Source organism: Pygoscelis adeliae, unplaced genomic scaffold (assembly GCF_000699105.1).
Source record: "Pygoscelis adeliae isolate BGI_AS28 unplaced genomic scaffold, ASM69910v1 Scaffold392, whole genome shotgun sequence".
NCBI lineage: Eukaryota > Metazoa > Chordata > Aves > Sphenisciformes > Spheniscidae > Pygoscelis > Pygoscelis adeliae.
This window is the reverse complement of record NW_008824293.1, coordinates 407064-423703: the sequence shown is the minus strand read 5'-3', so window position 1 is coordinate 423703 and position 16640 is coordinate 407064. Positions and strand designations below refer to the sequence as shown.

The 16640-nt window shown below is 36.4% G+C and overlaps 1 protein-coding gene across 1 annotated transcript in view; it reads left to right on the top strand.

The window, feature by feature from the left end:
* The window catches only part of NF1 (neurofibromin 1), a 111026-nt gene that overhangs the window by 33733 nt on the left and 60653 nt on the right, over nucleotides 1-16640 (top strand). The window contains exons 14-30 of the mRNA XM_009318826.1: nucleotides 75-188; nucleotides 2950-3029; nucleotides 4374-4497; nucleotides 5974-6117; nucleotides 6834-7080; nucleotides 7407-7480; nucleotides 7592-7675; nucleotides 8293-8733; nucleotides 9168-9307; nucleotides 9871-9993; nucleotides 10412-10495; nucleotides 11126-11242; nucleotides 11803-11984; nucleotides 12090-12301; nucleotides 12928-13089; nucleotides 14119-14222; nucleotides 15119-15254. Coding sequence (XP_009317101.1) covers nucleotides 75-188; nucleotides 2950-3029; nucleotides 4374-4497; nucleotides 5974-6117; nucleotides 6834-7080; nucleotides 7407-7480; nucleotides 7592-7675; nucleotides 8293-8733; nucleotides 9168-9307; nucleotides 9871-9993; nucleotides 10412-10495; nucleotides 11126-11242; nucleotides 11803-11984; nucleotides 12090-12301; nucleotides 12928-13089; nucleotides 14119-14222; nucleotides 15119-15254 — 2568 coding nt within the window. The remainder of the gene's footprint in view (nucleotides 1-74; nucleotides 189-2949; nucleotides 3030-4373; nucleotides 4498-5973; nucleotides 6118-6833; nucleotides 7081-7406; nucleotides 7481-7591; nucleotides 7676-8292; nucleotides 8734-9167; nucleotides 9308-9870; nucleotides 9994-10411; nucleotides 10496-11125; nucleotides 11243-11802; nucleotides 11985-12089; nucleotides 12302-12927; nucleotides 13090-14118; nucleotides 14223-15118; nucleotides 15255-16640) is intronic.

The following is a 16640-nucleotide window of genomic DNA, read 5'->3' as shown; positions in this document are numbered from 1 at the left end:
ATGCCCCTGTAGTGGTCAGTAACATGGTCAGTCATAAAAAAGTTTTACAACTTGCTTTCCTTTTTGCTATTTAGAATCCAAGGAAGCAAGGGCCTGAGACGCAAGGTAGCACGGCTGAATTAATTACAGGCCTTGTACAACTTGTTCCGCAATCCAGCATGCCAGATATAGCACAAGAAGCCATGGAGGTAAGGGGTAGATGTTCTCTATGCCAAATGATTAGTACACAGACAAATCAAGGCTTTTGTAGAAGCTCTGAAGTATTGATTAGCTATGAAGTTCTGTGTCTTAGAGTTTGGTCTCTATTGATCTTTTTCTAAATGTCTCCTGCACTGAAAGTTTTACAGGAGAGGCCTATAAGAAAATTTTAAAAAGCAATTAATATTGCCTCTTGTGACTACCCTGCATCTCTTAATATGGTGTGTTCATCCCTGCTGTTGATCAAATACAGTTTGACAGTTCCTCTGTTCCATCTTTGCAGAGAGCACCATTAAGCTTGCACTTTCTCTTCTATGTTTTCTAAATGGCTGTGAGAAAAATGTCTAATGCAGTGGCTGGTCCTGTATTCTGTTGTGAATCAGAGGAGGTTGTATGTGTGGGAGGGATGGATTGGATACTTTAAGGCTACTGAAATCTTCTTCCTGCCAGCTTTGACTGAAGGAGCTAACGTCACCAAAGTTAATTCTGATTTTTAGGCTTTCCATGCAAAGTTGCTGATTCTGTGTCTTTGCTAGTTCAGTTGTAACATTTGTATGTTTTTCACTGTGGTGGGTCTCCAGAGCACTTCATATACAATGAAAGCAGGCTTCAGCTTCTCCTTGTACATAACAGAAAGATTTTTTTTTTTTTTTAATCCATGGTGCCAGTTACATTTTCTTGCCTTCTTTTGATTCCCATTCTAAAAAGTGTAGAGTAGAGTGTGTGCTTCACTGATGTCTTTCATGTTTTAGGTTTTCACAGGTAGACTGAAAAAAGGATTAACTATACCTCTATGCTATTAAAGCTTTACATAAATATTTGAATTTTAGTAGGTAAACTAAGGCCTTTTTGTTAAACCTTGCCTCAACAAGAATTGCCACAAATAGTGTCAATATACTACTATCAATATATGAAATACATATTTCTTGATAGTTTAATGGTAGAATTTAAGGATGTTACTTGTATAAGAATAATCCTTTTCAGTGTGAAAGTCTCTGGGGAAGTTTATGTTGGGTGGTAACATCCTTACTGTCATTTACAGGAACTTAGAGATTGAAAAGTTTTGGCCGTTACGTAATTTAATTTTGGTGTACTGTTCAACCTTGATTCTTTATTGATCTTAATCCCTAATCTACCTGACTGTTGGCTTAACTAGCTGAGGGTTGGTCTCTCATGTCTGTTTTTGATTAGTAGGTTACTAAAGAAGTTCTGGAATATTTGTTTAAAATAGGAAGCAATTTGAAATAATTACTTAAATATTGTTGGAGAACAGTATGGGTTGGCTTTTTTTAAAAATGCCATTTTTAATAGCAATCCTTTTGCAGCAAACTTTTTTTTAAATTTGTGAGGAAAAATAGCTAAGACTTTCCTCATTTCTGTCTTTAACTTGTATTTTCACCAAAGCGAAAATTTATTTGCCTGCATATCAGACAGCCCCAAGTAACAGGTGATTTAAGAGGAGAGATTTTGTTTGTTATAGTTGTTTGGTATAATTAAGGACAAACAACTTCTAATCAATAATTTTCTGTTTGTTTATAGCCTTTGACCAGTTTAATTTTTATTAGGTATGTCTTTCTTCTGAAAATTGTCTAAACAGCTAATTTATAAGCAGTTGATTTTTGAGATTTTTGTAGTTAATCTGACTAAATCAAAAGCAGAGATTAAAGTTTTGGCCATAGTTCAGCAGTATGTTCTTAGATATGGTGTCCTGGTTTCGGCTGGGATAGAGTTAATTTTCTTCCCAGTAGCTGGTACAGTGCTGTGTTTTGGATTTAGGGTGAGAACAATGTTGATAACACACCGATGTTTTAGTTGTTGCTGAGCAGTGCTTACACTAGTCAAGGACTCTTCAGCTTCCCATGCTCTACTGACTGAGCAGGCTGGAGGTGCACAAGAAGCTGGGAGGGGGCACAGCCAGGACAGCTGACCCCAACTGGCCAACGGGACATTCCATACCGTGGGACGTCATGCTCAGTACATAAACTGGGGGAAGCTGGCTGGGGGGGCCGCTGCTCGGGGACTGGCTGGGTATCGGTCGGCGGGTGGTGAGCAATTGCATTGTGCATCACTTGCTTTGTATATTCTTCTTATTCTTATTACTATTCTTCCTATTAGTATTTTATTCTATTTCAATTATTAAACTGTTTTATGTCAACCCACGAATTTTCTCACTTTTACTCTTCCAATTCCCCCCTACCCCCGGGGGGGGGGGGGGAGTGAGTGAGTGGCTGTGTGGTGTTCAGTTGCCGACTGAGGTTAAACCACGACATGTGGTCAGAACCTATTCTTACCGAAGTTTTTGCTTGTGCAGGGAATAGTTACAAAGAGCAAAGTGTTTGCCTGTCCTGACTTGGCAAAGAGCTTGAACTGCAGAAATTTTGCTGTTACCACTAGAGGTTTATATCTGTAGGATTGGTTGCATTAATTTTTTTGCAGCTGGACATTAAGTAAATATTAAAGCTCAAACCTATCTTTTAAAAACATTGTGCCTGCGTGCCTAGTACGGATTTGTACAGATGTATGAGGTAAAACCTCTAGGTTTGGGTTATAAAGATGTAATAAAAACTAAAATGAAATACTTTTGACATGGACTAACAATGAACTCTTGTTCTTCTATATAAAATGCTTTTTGTATCTTTTGTTGTTTTTAAAACAATGTAATTACTATGTGGTTGCACCTATTTCTCTGCCTATGCTGATGTACTTCATAGATTTCTGCCTTTAAGTGAAACTACTTTGTTTTGAATTTAGGCCTTGCTAGTTCTTCACCAGTTAGACAGCATTGACTTGTGGAATCCTGATGCACCTATAGAAACATTCTGGGAAATTAGGTATGTAAGTTAACTTTTGTAAATTAGAGAAATAGCTGTTTTGATTTGTCTTCTCTTTTGAAATAGCTGTGAATGTTTTGGGAAACCTATGCAACATCGGCATGAATCTGCAGTCAAAATTATTATGTGTTCATGAAAACATTTTATCTTCCTTATAACATTTTGCTGGCTTTCTTAATGACTCTCTTCAGTCTGATGTTAAGGTGTAGAAATGATTATTAGTTTGAAAAGTTAGAGACTTTTCCACCTCATTCAAATGTTTAGTACTTGTTTAAATTCTTTTTTTATCTTTTTTGGGGCCGAGGGAGGGTAATGCTAAGCAATTCTAGAAGTGTGGATTTGCTAATCTTGACTCTGAAGCCCTCACCTAAAGAAGGTGGTAGTTTGCCCTGACCTGTGAGCTCCATTTGTCTTTCCTATGTATTTAAAGAATTTTTATTCATTAAAGTCATCTTGCTTTTTATAACTTCACAGCAGCTGTTGCGGTTGATTTCTTGCAGAGTATTAAGGGAAATGAAGTTCCAAAAAAGTCAGAATTACACAAAGTGCTAAATCAAAAAATAGGAGTCTGTAAACTCAGATTTCTAAGAATTGCATGAGCTAAACAGTTTTAAAAAGAAATATTTGGTGATCTAATCTGAAGTGGTACAGATCTTTGCTTTAGAAGAAAGGCAACGACAGTCTAGGAGGAACACTCTTACCAGCATCAACAAATTGGCCTGCATGACTGCTAAATATGGCTCAAGGGGCTTGTTATGGGATAGGTGTGGGGCTGAGCCCTACCTAGATGGGTAATAACTGAAACTCATTACTGTAATTTCTAATAGTAGAAATGAGTTTGTGGTCTGTTCGGGCTGGGGGAAAAACCCATTAAAATTGACACTAATTTGGACCCTTTGGCAGTTTTAACAGAGAGTGTGAGGCCTGAATGGATATGAAGAAGGAACATCCCTAGATGTGTTCCTTCCAGAACAGAGTTGAGACACGTTGTCAGAGCAGTGTAGGTAAACTTGTACTGCCACTGTCTGTGCTGTATCTGTTCTGTGGATAAATGGAGGACTTCTGAATCGACAGCCCCGGAGTCTGGACTTCTAACAAGTACCCAAATCGCTTAACTTCCTCTAGGGAACTAAAAAGGCCAGCTGGGTGGTGGGAAGGGTCAGAGGGGAGCTTGTTGTTTAAAGTACACACCTATATTGTATCTATTATACATTTTAAAAGATGATGCTAGTATGTGTATAGGATATTCATGCTAATTGCCTATTTCTATGTAAAATGTAGTAATATCTTCAAAAATTTTGTTACTAGATTATAAAGCTAATGCTGAATTTCATTTTGCTGCAGTTCACAAATGCTTTTTTGTATCTGCAAGAAACTAACTAGTCATCAGATGCTCAGCAGTACAGAAATCCTCAAGTGGCTGCGAGAGATTCTCATCTGTAGGAATAAATTTCTTCTAAAAAACAAAGTAAGTAAATGTCAACATGTATCTGTTAGGATCATTAAAATTAATTGCTCTGTTTTGTTCACCAGGTTATTTTTATGATTGGAAGAGATATAATAACTACACCTACACTTTCTGTTTTCCGATTTCCTCTCTGCTGAGAGACGGTGCTTTGTGAGGCACCCTTGATTAGAATTGTTAGCTGAAGTTAGGTTTAGGATCTTTTTTCTACTTTAGCTACACAGGTTGTCTTACTTGCCTGGAAAATGTGTGTTTTGCAGAAACCTGGTGCCTGATACCTATTTGCCTAATACAAAGGGAAATAGTCCACAAGGTGAGGAAAAGGGAAAGTTAGTTATGATAAAATATACTTCTTCATGGATGAAATAAAAATTTCTCTTTGGATCTCATGTTCATGTGAGTCCTAGAATTCTGACCTGCTTCTTTCCAATAATCTCAAGAGACTTTTTCCAAGCCGAACACACATTGTAATGCTATACTTGCTAGAATTAAAGCCAGACTTGCTATATTACTTTTTGAATTAAAGATCTACTAGAAAAAATAAAGGGTTTCTGTTTTTTCTGTCTGACCTGAAAGTAGCTGTGCTAATGTGAGGAGGATACTGTCTTATGTGTAGTATATAGCATGCTTAAAAAGTCCTCTTTCAGCAAGAGGATTTTTGCCTTTGAATGATTTTTTTTCTTTTCTTCTCTTTTCAACTTTGGTAGCTCTGTTACTGATGGACGCTACTGTTTGTCTGTGTTGATGCTGAGTAGTAGGCTTTTTCCTTTGGTATCTCCCATTTAATACATATTTGTAAAATACAATCTCACGTATTGCAGCTGAAGACCTTAGGCATTCTGGCTTTCTATGAATTCAGGAAGACTTTTACATTTGGCCTCTAAGTGGAAATCAACTGTCCTTCAAATAGAGAGTATGCTTAATATTATCGTCCTCCTTCTAGTTAAGAAGTAATTAGTTGTTTTTAAAAATGTCTTTCCTCTTAGTGCTTAGAGGATGTTCATTAATATCAGGATCAGAAAAAGATAATAGTTGTCATTAGAGCTCTGCTTGACAATCTCAGTTCCTGCTTTTCTGATCTAATATAAAATGTAGAGAATAAAATGTACAGTACTGAGCATGGCTTCTTTAGACTTAATTACATCTAAATTATAATTACATTTATTTTAGTGTGTATTCTGTGAACTAAAACCAAGAAGCCTGTAGGGCTTTCAGGGGGCTCCAAGAAAGGGAGGAAAAGGCATTGTTTTGTGCTTACCTCAAGGTGATGTTTTTGAAGATGACTCTCCAGATAATTTCTTAAGGGGAAACATCATTCTAAGATACCATTAAAGTGGGTAACTTTATAAAGCCCTGAGAGCACCAGTGTGAAAAGTACTGTGTAAATGTTGAAGAGCTTTTTTACCTTCCTGAAATCTATCCTTTTTACCCTTTTTAAAAAAGAAGTTTGTTTATTATTTTTCTTGCCTCTCTTTATAGCAATCAGATAGGAGTTCCTGCCACTTTCTCTTCCTTTATGATGTCTCTGGAGGTGGAACTAGTCAAATTTCTCTTGACCATGAAGAGATGATACGCTGTGCTCCAGGAGCTACCCTCAGGAAAGGGAAAGGGAATTCTTCCATGGTAAGTAATATATGATAATAATTCTTTTTAACACTTGGGGAGAAAAACCTGTGTGCAAGTAGAAATTAAATTACTTTGAGAGTAATTAAAAAAAAAAAATTAATTCTGAAGAGGAAAAGGCATCTGTATCCTGCATAATGTATGTATCTAATGTTGGTTAATAATGATGTTTCAGACTTCAAAAAGTCACACCTTTTTCAAGTTAAAATGTTGGTGAATATTTTTTTTTAGGATTGCACATAGGATCCCTACATATCAGTCTATTGTTAATAAATCTGAAATCTCACTTTTTAAAGTATTGCATGCAGTTTGAATGTGCCGTGAAGGATCGTAAAACCAAGCATTTTAGTAAGGTATACCCTTTGACAGACAAGTTTCTCAAGCCTAGCTTTACTACTAGTTCTAGCTGCAGGAAAAAAAATGAAGAGGATATTTAGAACATCTTTTATGAGCCAAAACTTTAATTTTGTTTTTTAATGTACGCTTTTCCAGTATCAATAAGATTTTCCTAAGTACATGGTTATCCTTATGAAAGGAGCAGGTTCTTAGCCACTGTGTTCATGCAACAGCATATAAGAGCTCTGATCTTGTTTAGGATTGCTTATTCCTACTGGAATAAAAGCAGTTTTAAAGAACAATTTGGATAAGGCTGAATTCGAATAAAGTTGCCATATTCATAAGCAATATTACCAAATTCGGAATTTTTATTTCCCAAGGAAAGTACAGCAGGATGCAGTGGAACACCGATTTGTCGCCAAGCCCAAACAAAATTGGAAGTCGCCTTATACATGTTTTTGTGGAGCCCGGATATTGAGGCAGTCCTTGTTGCAATGTCCTGTTTCCGTCACCTCTGTGAGGAAGCAGATATCAGATGTGGAGTAGATGAAGTCTCAGTGCATAATTTTTTGCCAAACTACAATACTTTCATGGAGTTTGCATCTGTTAGCAATATGATGTCAACAGGTAAGAATCATGAATCTGTAAAATACCTTTCTACCTGTATAAGACGACTATTATTTGTGTTTGAGTTCTTCAAACAGGTTGAGATTCTTGATTTGATTGCTTCTCCTGCTTTCACTGAAATATCTGAATCATCGGAATTGCTAGAAAGAGTAGAGAATTTGGGTGATTGAGTTCATAGGATTTTAAAGTGTAACAAGAAGAATCCTGTTCTAAACACTTTAAGGGAATACGTTCCTCTGTTAGTTTAATAATTACTTTCAAAGATCTCATATTTGATGTAGGTGCGTTTTCAAAAAACTTGGTTAAATGCTCTATGTTCCTTGTAGGAAGAGCAGCTCTTCAGAAAAGAGTGATGGCATTACTAAGACGCATTGAACATCCAACTGCAGGGAACACAGAGGTAAACTTTCTTCTGAATTCACATACTCTTTGCATGCATATTTTTTTGAAAACAGAAAATACTGTTGCTACAAGTAGTTTTGAAGTTAAATCTTTATATATCTTATTTTAGGCCTGGGAGGATACACATGCAAAATGGGAACAAGCTACAAAACTAATCCTTAACTACCCAAAGACCAAAATGGAAGATGGGCAGGTGACTATGAATTTTTCCATAGGTTCAATCCTTAGAAATGCAAAATAACTATTTAAGCTTATTTATGTTAAGGAATTGAATTTTAATCTAGAAAAAGAGTTTTGTAGGCAGACTTAAGCTCCATGGAAGTATTACAGAAAAATAATGGTAATCAGTTGTCTGCTATGCTTACTAAGAGACCAAGAAGTAATTTGACTTAAATTGCTGTCAGGGAGATGGAGGCTGAGCTTAAAAATTAAAAAGAAATTGAAAAAAGAATAGTGAAAACTCTGGAATACTACTAGAGAAATTATGAAATCCCTTTCACTGGAAGTTTTTAAACAAGCTGCTGGCTCTCATGATTTAAATATGCTTTATCCTGGTGCAGAGCAGGGAATTGACTAGGCACCCCCCTTCAGACCTTTTTAGCCTCGCTTTTTCAACTTCCCTAAAACCAGTGCCTCTGTATAGATTGCTGTTCATACTATCACAATAAACTATAAAAGGTGAATCTTAGAAAATTCTTGAGACTGGAATTGTAAATGGCAGGATGTGTTACAGAATACTTTGAAATCCTGATCTCTCTCCGTTAGTTATGTTTAATTGAAGAGATTTCATCTTTAGCCGTTCTTTTTCAGGTTACTGAAAGTCTTCATAAGACAATTGTTAAGAGACGAATGTCGCATGTTAGTGGGGGAGGCTCCATAGATTTGTCTGACACAGATTCTCTTCAGGAGTGGATCAACATGACGGGGTTCTTATGTGCGCTTGGAGGAGTGTGCCTACAGCATCGTAGCAATGCGGGATTAGCAACCTACAGTCCACCTATGGGCCCTGTCAATGAGCGTAAGGGCTCCATGATATCTATGGTGTCCACTGAGGGAAATGTAGAGACTCCTGTTAGCAAATTCATCGATCGATTATTGACTCTGATGGTCTGTAACCATGAGAAAGTGGGACTTCAGATACGGACTAATATTAAAGATCTGGTGGGTTTGGAGTTGAGTCCAGCACTTTATCCAATGCTGTTTAACAAACTGAAGAACACCATCAGCAAATTTTTTGATTCTCAAGGACAGGTAAAGTGTTGATATATTCCTTCACATTTGTGTCTTAATAAAAAGCGTCTGTCTTGTCTTTCACATAGGTAATTGAAATTGATATCTGTTCATGTTTTGTACAAAAAACCTGCAAGCACTGTGATTGTATTTGACAACATGCATTAATAATTATTGCATCTGTGATTCCAGGCTCTATTTAACATGAAATAATTGAAAACATTCTTGAATTCTTAGTGAACTCTGAGTACAGAATCTGTGAGAATGTTCTCAGAATCGTTATGGCTGGTAGTATTGACATATTTAATCTTGACATATATTGGAATTCTTTTGGCTAGGTGATACTAGAAAAATGCTTGTCCATTAGATTTTTGAAATGCTGCAGTACAGTTGATAAATACCTTTTTTTTGGTTTTGTGTTCAAAGAATTAAGACCACCAATTTTCTCCCTGTAGGTTTTGTTAACTGAGACCAACACACAATTTGTAGAGCAAACCATTGCTATAATGAAGAATTTGCTTGACAATCATACAGAAGGGAGCTCAGAACATCTTGGACAAGCTAGTATTGAGACAATGATGCTAAATCTGGTTAGGTAAGAAATCCTGTTGACCTTCCTATACAAAGTAATATGTTTAAGAAGTGAGGTAGACCCTTCTAGTTTATATCTTTTCTGCTTGCATCCATGGAGAAGAAGCAGCTGACTTTCTGATCCTCCTCCTTATGGTTCTGACAACTTCAGTAATAATGGAGTTCATTTATCCTGTAGCATAAAGTATGCTGATGGAGGGTGACTTTTTTTTTTTTTTAAAAGAACTAACCATTCCATAGCTCAGCCCCATTCTTGTAAGCATTCCTGGTTTCTTTTCTGTACGGTGGTGTTAGTGGTTAAAAGCCAGCTGAAGGGCAGATTTCAATTTTATACTAATAGAAAACTTCTTTGGACAGAAGAAATTTGGTGCTGGTCTTCAGCTGCTGCAGGGGCTGGCTTGCTCACATGGAAAATAAAAAAAGGTAGCCCAAACACTTGCTAACCCATTATGCAAGTCTGCTGGGTCAGCCAGTGTGTAGGTTCTAACGTGGAACTGAAAAAATTTGTCAGATGTATGGGCCTTGTAGTATGAAGTATTTAATCAATCCTTTTGCTTTTTTCTTCAGGTATGTGCGTGTGCTTGGAAATTTGGTACATGCAATTCAAATAAAAACTAAGCTATGTCAGTTAGTAGAAGTAATGATGGAGAGGAGAGATGACCTTTCCTTTTGCCAAGAAATGAAATTTAGGTAAGTATTGCATTATATAACTTCTAGGATAGTGTAATGTGGACAAGTGTAGTTCTGTTTGGTTGCACGTTTAAAAAAATAAACCAAAACCTGTCTCATACCAGTATTCCTGGTATAGGGACAGTACTCCTATCTTTGCCTTCAGAATAATTTAGAGCCTGGTGCTGCATTAAAATTTTATTTTCATTGTGGGGGTACTAAACACAGGTACAAATTTTGTGTGTGATACAGACTGGAGTATTACTTGGTATAATAAAATCAGTTCAGTTCATCTTCAGTGTGTGGTGGTTCAAATAGTTCTTACACTGAATTTGTAGTAATTAAGAATGGCGCCAACAGTGGTAAGTATGTTTGGGGGAAGGATTGTTAAAAAAAAAACAGAAAACCAAAGCTAAAGCAATATGTCTATATGTAACAGGAACAAAATGGTGGAATATTTGACAGACTGGGTCATGGGAACATCTAATCAAGCAACAGATGAGGATGTGAAATGCTTGACAAGGTAAAAAAGAATACTATTAAACTGTTGCTAAAGTTGCTAACAGTGTTCCAGGTGGCATTTGATCCTCCAGATGAGCTGGCTCGTGTGGACTTCCTTTAGTGGTAGTAATTTTAAGGAAAAGACAGAAATTGAAACTTAAGTTTTGGTGAGCAACAACAGAATTGTATTTAATGCATAGTCTTAACTAACGTGGCTCTTGAGGTGGTGGTGGTTGGTTGTTTTTTTTAATCTACTGAATTTGTTTAATTCCTTTTAATACCATTTCTGATTTAGCATTAGGAGTGAACATTTTATTTGCTAGAGCTATGTCTTCATATGATGCATTCTGAAGAATAGAATCATCAAACATTATAGTGTTGAATTTATACTTAACTGGTTTTTTTGTGACAAATTTGGTTTGCAGTTGTTGTCCTTAATAGATATATTGCTTGAACCTGTACCATAGAATGTAATCGGTTTTTCCTGATGGGCAGAACTTTACTAGAATAACTTTTTTTTTAAAGATTCTTTTCACCTGCAGTTAGATATATAAGGAAAAGGGACGTGGTACTAGATGGGAAAATTATCAAGGGGAAGGAGAGACTGATTATGCTGAACTGATTCACAGCTTCTTAAAACTTTATTTTTCAGAGATTTGGACCAAGCGAGTATGGAAGCAGTGGTCTCTCTTCTTGCTGGGCTTCCACTACAGCCTGAAGAAGGAGATGGCGTTGAGCTGATGGAAGCAAAATCTCAGTTATTTCTTAAGTAAACAGTGACTTTTAACTATTTTTCTATACAATGACTCTAAGTAGATGCACCATATGACTTTTGTTACAAACTATGGTTTTTCTTCTAGCAGAAATAATTTTATTATCCAAAGAGAAATTACCTCTTATATATCCCATTTCACAAACCCCTGCCTCCTAGGTTTATGGAGACATTTTCATTTAGAAAATAATTATAAAATTTGGCTTTGTTTCTGCTTAATGCAGATGTACGCTTAATTCATGGGAGTGATTAGCTTGCTTTGATATTATATTTTTATCTATGAAACTTAAAATCACTTTCAAGACATCTGTTTGTAAAGGCACACCTGTGAACACTTGCTCGGTCTGAGAAAATTTGCATACAAATTTTAGGACGGTGCTTTCTGGTTGTTACAACACATTTGAAAGTTCGGACTATGCTACAGGAAAGATTACTTGGGGCAGTTACGAGGTTTTTTGGGAGGGTTATTGTCTATTTGCTACTGTATGAAAATCTTTTCAGATGGTTGCCTTTGCAGAATCTGTTTTACTTATCCAAGTCTTTTTCTTTTTCTTTAGATATTTCACACTGTTTATGAACCTTCTAAATGACTGTAGTGAAGTTGAAGATGAAAGTGCACAAACAGGTGGCAGGAAACGTGGAATGTCTCGAAGACTAGCTTCACTACGGCACTGCACTGTTCTTGCTATGTCAAATTTGCTCAATGCGAATGTGGACAGTGGCCTTATGCACTCAATAGGTAAAGTAGTTAGAGATAACTGTGCATAAATGAATACATAATGAAGACATTGGTATTTAATTTATTTTTACATCTTCCTTAGTAGTTCTGGGTTTTTTTAATCAGGCTTGGGCTATCATAAAGACCTCCAAACAAGAGCTACGTTTATGGAAGTCCTCACCAAAATTCTGCAGCAGGGAACAGAATTTGATACGTTGGCAGAAACAGTGCTAGCAGATCGGTTTGAGAGATTGGTGGAGTTGGTTACAATGATGGGTGATCAGGGGGAGCTTCCTATTGCTATGGCTTTAGCCAATGTGGTGCCTTGTTCTCAGTGGGTAAGTTGATTCATGCATTTTATTTCCTACGTTTTTGAAAATATTAAGACTTGAAATACAAATGAGTGCAAACATTAAGGGTGTAACAACAGTCTGCTAAAGAGAGATTAGACCTACCGTTCATGATAGCTAGCCTTTCCTAGTATATTCTTGAAAAGTGTACTGAATATGATTGTCAGGGATCTTGATTATAAACTGCATTTTTATAGTAAATTTTTTGTTAATATCTAGGAATGATTTTATATAGTTATTGTAATAAATGTATCTGGGCTGGTTATTTATTACAGATTGTGTGTGCTGTAATGCAGACAAACAGAACTGTATTTGCTCCTTTAGATTTTAGCAAGATGAATTGGGCTTTGTTATATAGCAGAATAACTGCTTATCTGGCCTAACCATTATGAATTTGTACAACTGGATATCATGAGGCAGATTTTTAGACAAGCAATAGCATAGGAAAGATGTAAACAGAGATTGTGTGTGTTTAATTTGATATTTACATGCAAGACTCCATAGCAAATTCAAAGCATTAGTACAAACTGCTTGGTGGTTTTTTTCATAATTCTTTTTTCGTACTTGCTTTGGCTCACTGCTAGTCAGATTAATGTTTCATTGCTTCTTTTAAGGATGAGCTAGCTCGTGTCCTGGTCACACTCTTTGATTCCCGGCACTTGCTCTACCAGCTACTCTGGAACATGTTTTCAAAGGAAGTTGAACTAGCAGATTCCATGCAGACACTGTTCCGAGGAAACAGCTTAGCCAGTAAAATAATGACTTTCTGTTTTAAGGTATATTATCTAATCTTTTCTCTCTGCTACAGATCACTTAATTAACAGGAAATGTTTATTAATCTAAAAATACGAAACTACCAGTCTATGGTGTTAAGCACTTGAGTAACTGGATTAGATGAAAATAGTACAGAGTTGCCTTTGGGTCTCAGTTTGAGTTAGTCTCAGCTCTCAGATTTGTTAAGTTTAGGGAGTTTTGCTTTTAATGTTTTAACATTTGATGAACTAGTTCTTTCAGATCTCTTATGCTCAGGCCCAACTAAAAAATACAGATCCTCCTGGAACTAACCTTTTGCCAAGAGTTCATGACAACCAGTTAGGCTTAAGCTTACAGTCAGTCCTCTTGAAAGTTTCCATGGCAATAAATGTTTCGTCTTGCCTAGTCTGTATATTCTGCATTGTAAAGAAGAAAACTGTCGCAGTAACAAAAACATTTGCAAGATTTGTAGATTTCAACAGAAATTAGTAGTTATTTAGAAAACATAACTCATTTGATACAAACATCTAAATATTTGTAAAAGTTTTGGTTATCTTAAAGTCCTTTCCTAAATAATCCTCAGTCATAGTAGGGCTCTTTAAACTTCTGACTAGTTTAGTTATACAAGTGATTCTGGGGCTAGTACCAGCTTGAAGACTGTTCCTGATGGTCGTCTTGTAACAGGAAATTTAAAGATGGGGGGACAAACTCTGTCTTGTTTATAGTTCCATTTCAGTTTAAATCGTGTAATACTATACAAACAGAAATGGGGTGTTGAGTCCCTGTGCTTTTAAGAAAGAATCCCATCTGGTTATTAAAGTGACCTACAGTTTTCTCTAGATTGGAAATTAATCAAAATACTTGTAGACATTGATCACAGATATGTTTCAGAAGTGAGACTATAATATAGAAACACCAATTTTACAGAAATCTGGCTTATGCCAAAAGAAATCAAATGTTTTCAGGCTCTTTTAACACTTACAGAATTTTGGAGTGCTGCTGTGAATTGCCATGTTAATCTGGCCACCTATTCTGATTTTCTTTCTACACAGGTATATGGTGCTACATATTTGCAGAAGCTTTTGGAACCTTTATTAAGGACTGTGATCACATCCTCTGAATGGCAGCATGTTAGCTTTGAGGTGGATCCAACAAGGTTTGAGATTCAAGGGGGGGAGCAAATGTATTTATTTGTAAACATGATTCCCAGTCATTGTAAATATAATGGGATTCCTTTTTCCTTGTTGCAAATATTTTTCTCATACTTTCATACTTTTCCACTCGTCACTTTACCAGACACATTGATTGTATCCGCAGTCTTTATACCCAGGGAGAATTGTACAGAGCTGTCCAACACAGCAAGATGAGTTTTGCTGCATGTCCTCTAAGCCCCGAGAGAGTAAGGAAGATAGAGAGCTCTTGCAGGACTACTTCTCCTACTTGCTACTTCATACTTTTATGTAGGCCACTAATGTGGGGATTTCCAGTAGTACCAGAAAGCATCTGCTTTAGGTCATTGAATTAATTACAGAAGCAAGATGGAATGCGTGCATGTTGTGTGTAATTTTTTTTGCTTTAATTTCTCTTATATCACTTCAAGACTTGGATTTAGTAGCTGTTGTTCAAGTGCTTTGAATTATCTCTAACTCTTAGAAAAACTTTAAGTATTAATCTTCTAATTAGCTCACCAAAATAGAGGCCTTCTTTTTAATAGTTTAACTCTCAAATGTCTGTGTCTACCTCAAAAATTCCTTTCAGAGAAACCGTCAAACTGATAATGTAATTATCAGTTGGAATTACGTATGCATGTCTTTGTATGGAATGGTGTGAGAGAATCCCACTTACAGCTGTCTGTTTATTACTGAGTTTTAAATGACCTTGTATTTGTAACTTACATGGTTTAAAATATTGATGGAAACTTTTTGTATAAAAGATCATAAATATTTAGTAAGATTTCTCTTTACCCTGGGAAATAAGGTTACTACCAAACATACAAGTACAGCTAGTATAATTTATTTGATTGCTGGCCATACATTTATGGGTCTGTTTCAGGCTGGAGCCTACAGAAAGCCTTGAAGAGAACCAGCGGAGTCTTTTGCAAATGACAGAAAAATTTTTTCATGCAATCATTAATTCTTCTTCGGAGTTCCCACCACAGCTTCGCAGTGTGTGCCATTGTTTATACCAGGTATGCCTGCAATGGTTGCCTGCCCCTAAACTTTGGGTTTTGTTTTTATAATTCTAGCAGTTTGGAGCTTGGTCCAGTAGTGGGTGCACAGTGGGCATTTCTTAAAGACTGTTTTCAGGTGTTTGTTAAATAACAGGAATCTAAACATAGGGACTGAATGGTGTTTTAAGACTTGGGTTGGCAATCAGGAGGTGACTAAACATTATTTTTTTTTAAGGACTTGAATCACAGCTAAGAACTCAGACCTAATAAGGCAGCAATAATCTCTGCTTTAGCATCTCTGTGGGAGACTAAAGATTAACTAGGGAGGTAATGGTTATACTTGCTTTTATTGGTTTCTCATATGGGCCATCTACAGAGAAGGCAGCAAAAGAGGAAAATAAAAAAAATCACTGCTGCGTTTAGAGAATGCAAAACTGTTTTGAATATAAGTGTTCTTGTTCACTTTTTATACAGGATCAATTAAATCAGAAATAAAGTTAGTTAATTATCTAAAAGTCTTATGGATCATGGCTTTGATAAACCTTAACTTTGTGAATAAAATAGCTACTTGTGCAGTTACTAACTCTAGACAGTTGTTCTCTGCATAAAAATAGAGGCAATTTCTTCAAGAGCATTTTTCTCTGAAGTGAATTTTTCCAAAAATTGTCTATGAAATGTATTACTCAGGTCATTGCTCCAGGAATATTATTTAGTCATCCATTACAGGTGGGCACGATCTTATACTTTCTGCCTTTGATAGAAAAGCAGGTTAAAAAGGGTGTAAGATGCTCGTAAGAAAAAAACCTGAATGGTCTTCAGTGGGACCACAGTAGTTAGAAGTCCTAAATTTTAGAAACTGTGGATTGAAGCTGAGTATAATGGAAGGAAATAGACATATAAAATGCTGTTGGCTGTATTTAGTAGAGAATTGCCTGTGGTTATATTTGCTTCCCTAAAGATGATCATTTGCGGGTGAGGTCAAGACACTGCATCATTCAGGCTTTATTCTGATCACACTCAGTGCCATGTCTCGTAATCATGTTCTGAAAGCAGGAGTCTCTGGGTTGCTGTGGAGAACGGTAAGGAAAGCCATTAACTTGTACCGGGAAGGAGGTCCACTGGCATATAATTTGGTAAATAACATTAGCCTTGTAACTGGGATGCTGCAAGATGCTCTGTACTTTTGAGGATGATAGTTCTTGTATTTGGGAGTTAGAATGACAACAGGAATACATTTTGGTCTATGAAGTGAAATATCTTCTATCTGCTGTGGGCAGCACATTCTGATGGAGGTACTCTTGCCTGTCAGAGACCTGGAGTATGTTATTGTATGCAAAGCGCTGATGTACTTTGATTAAGCTGCTGACCAAACATTTTGCAAACACAGAGTATTGAGCAGTTCAG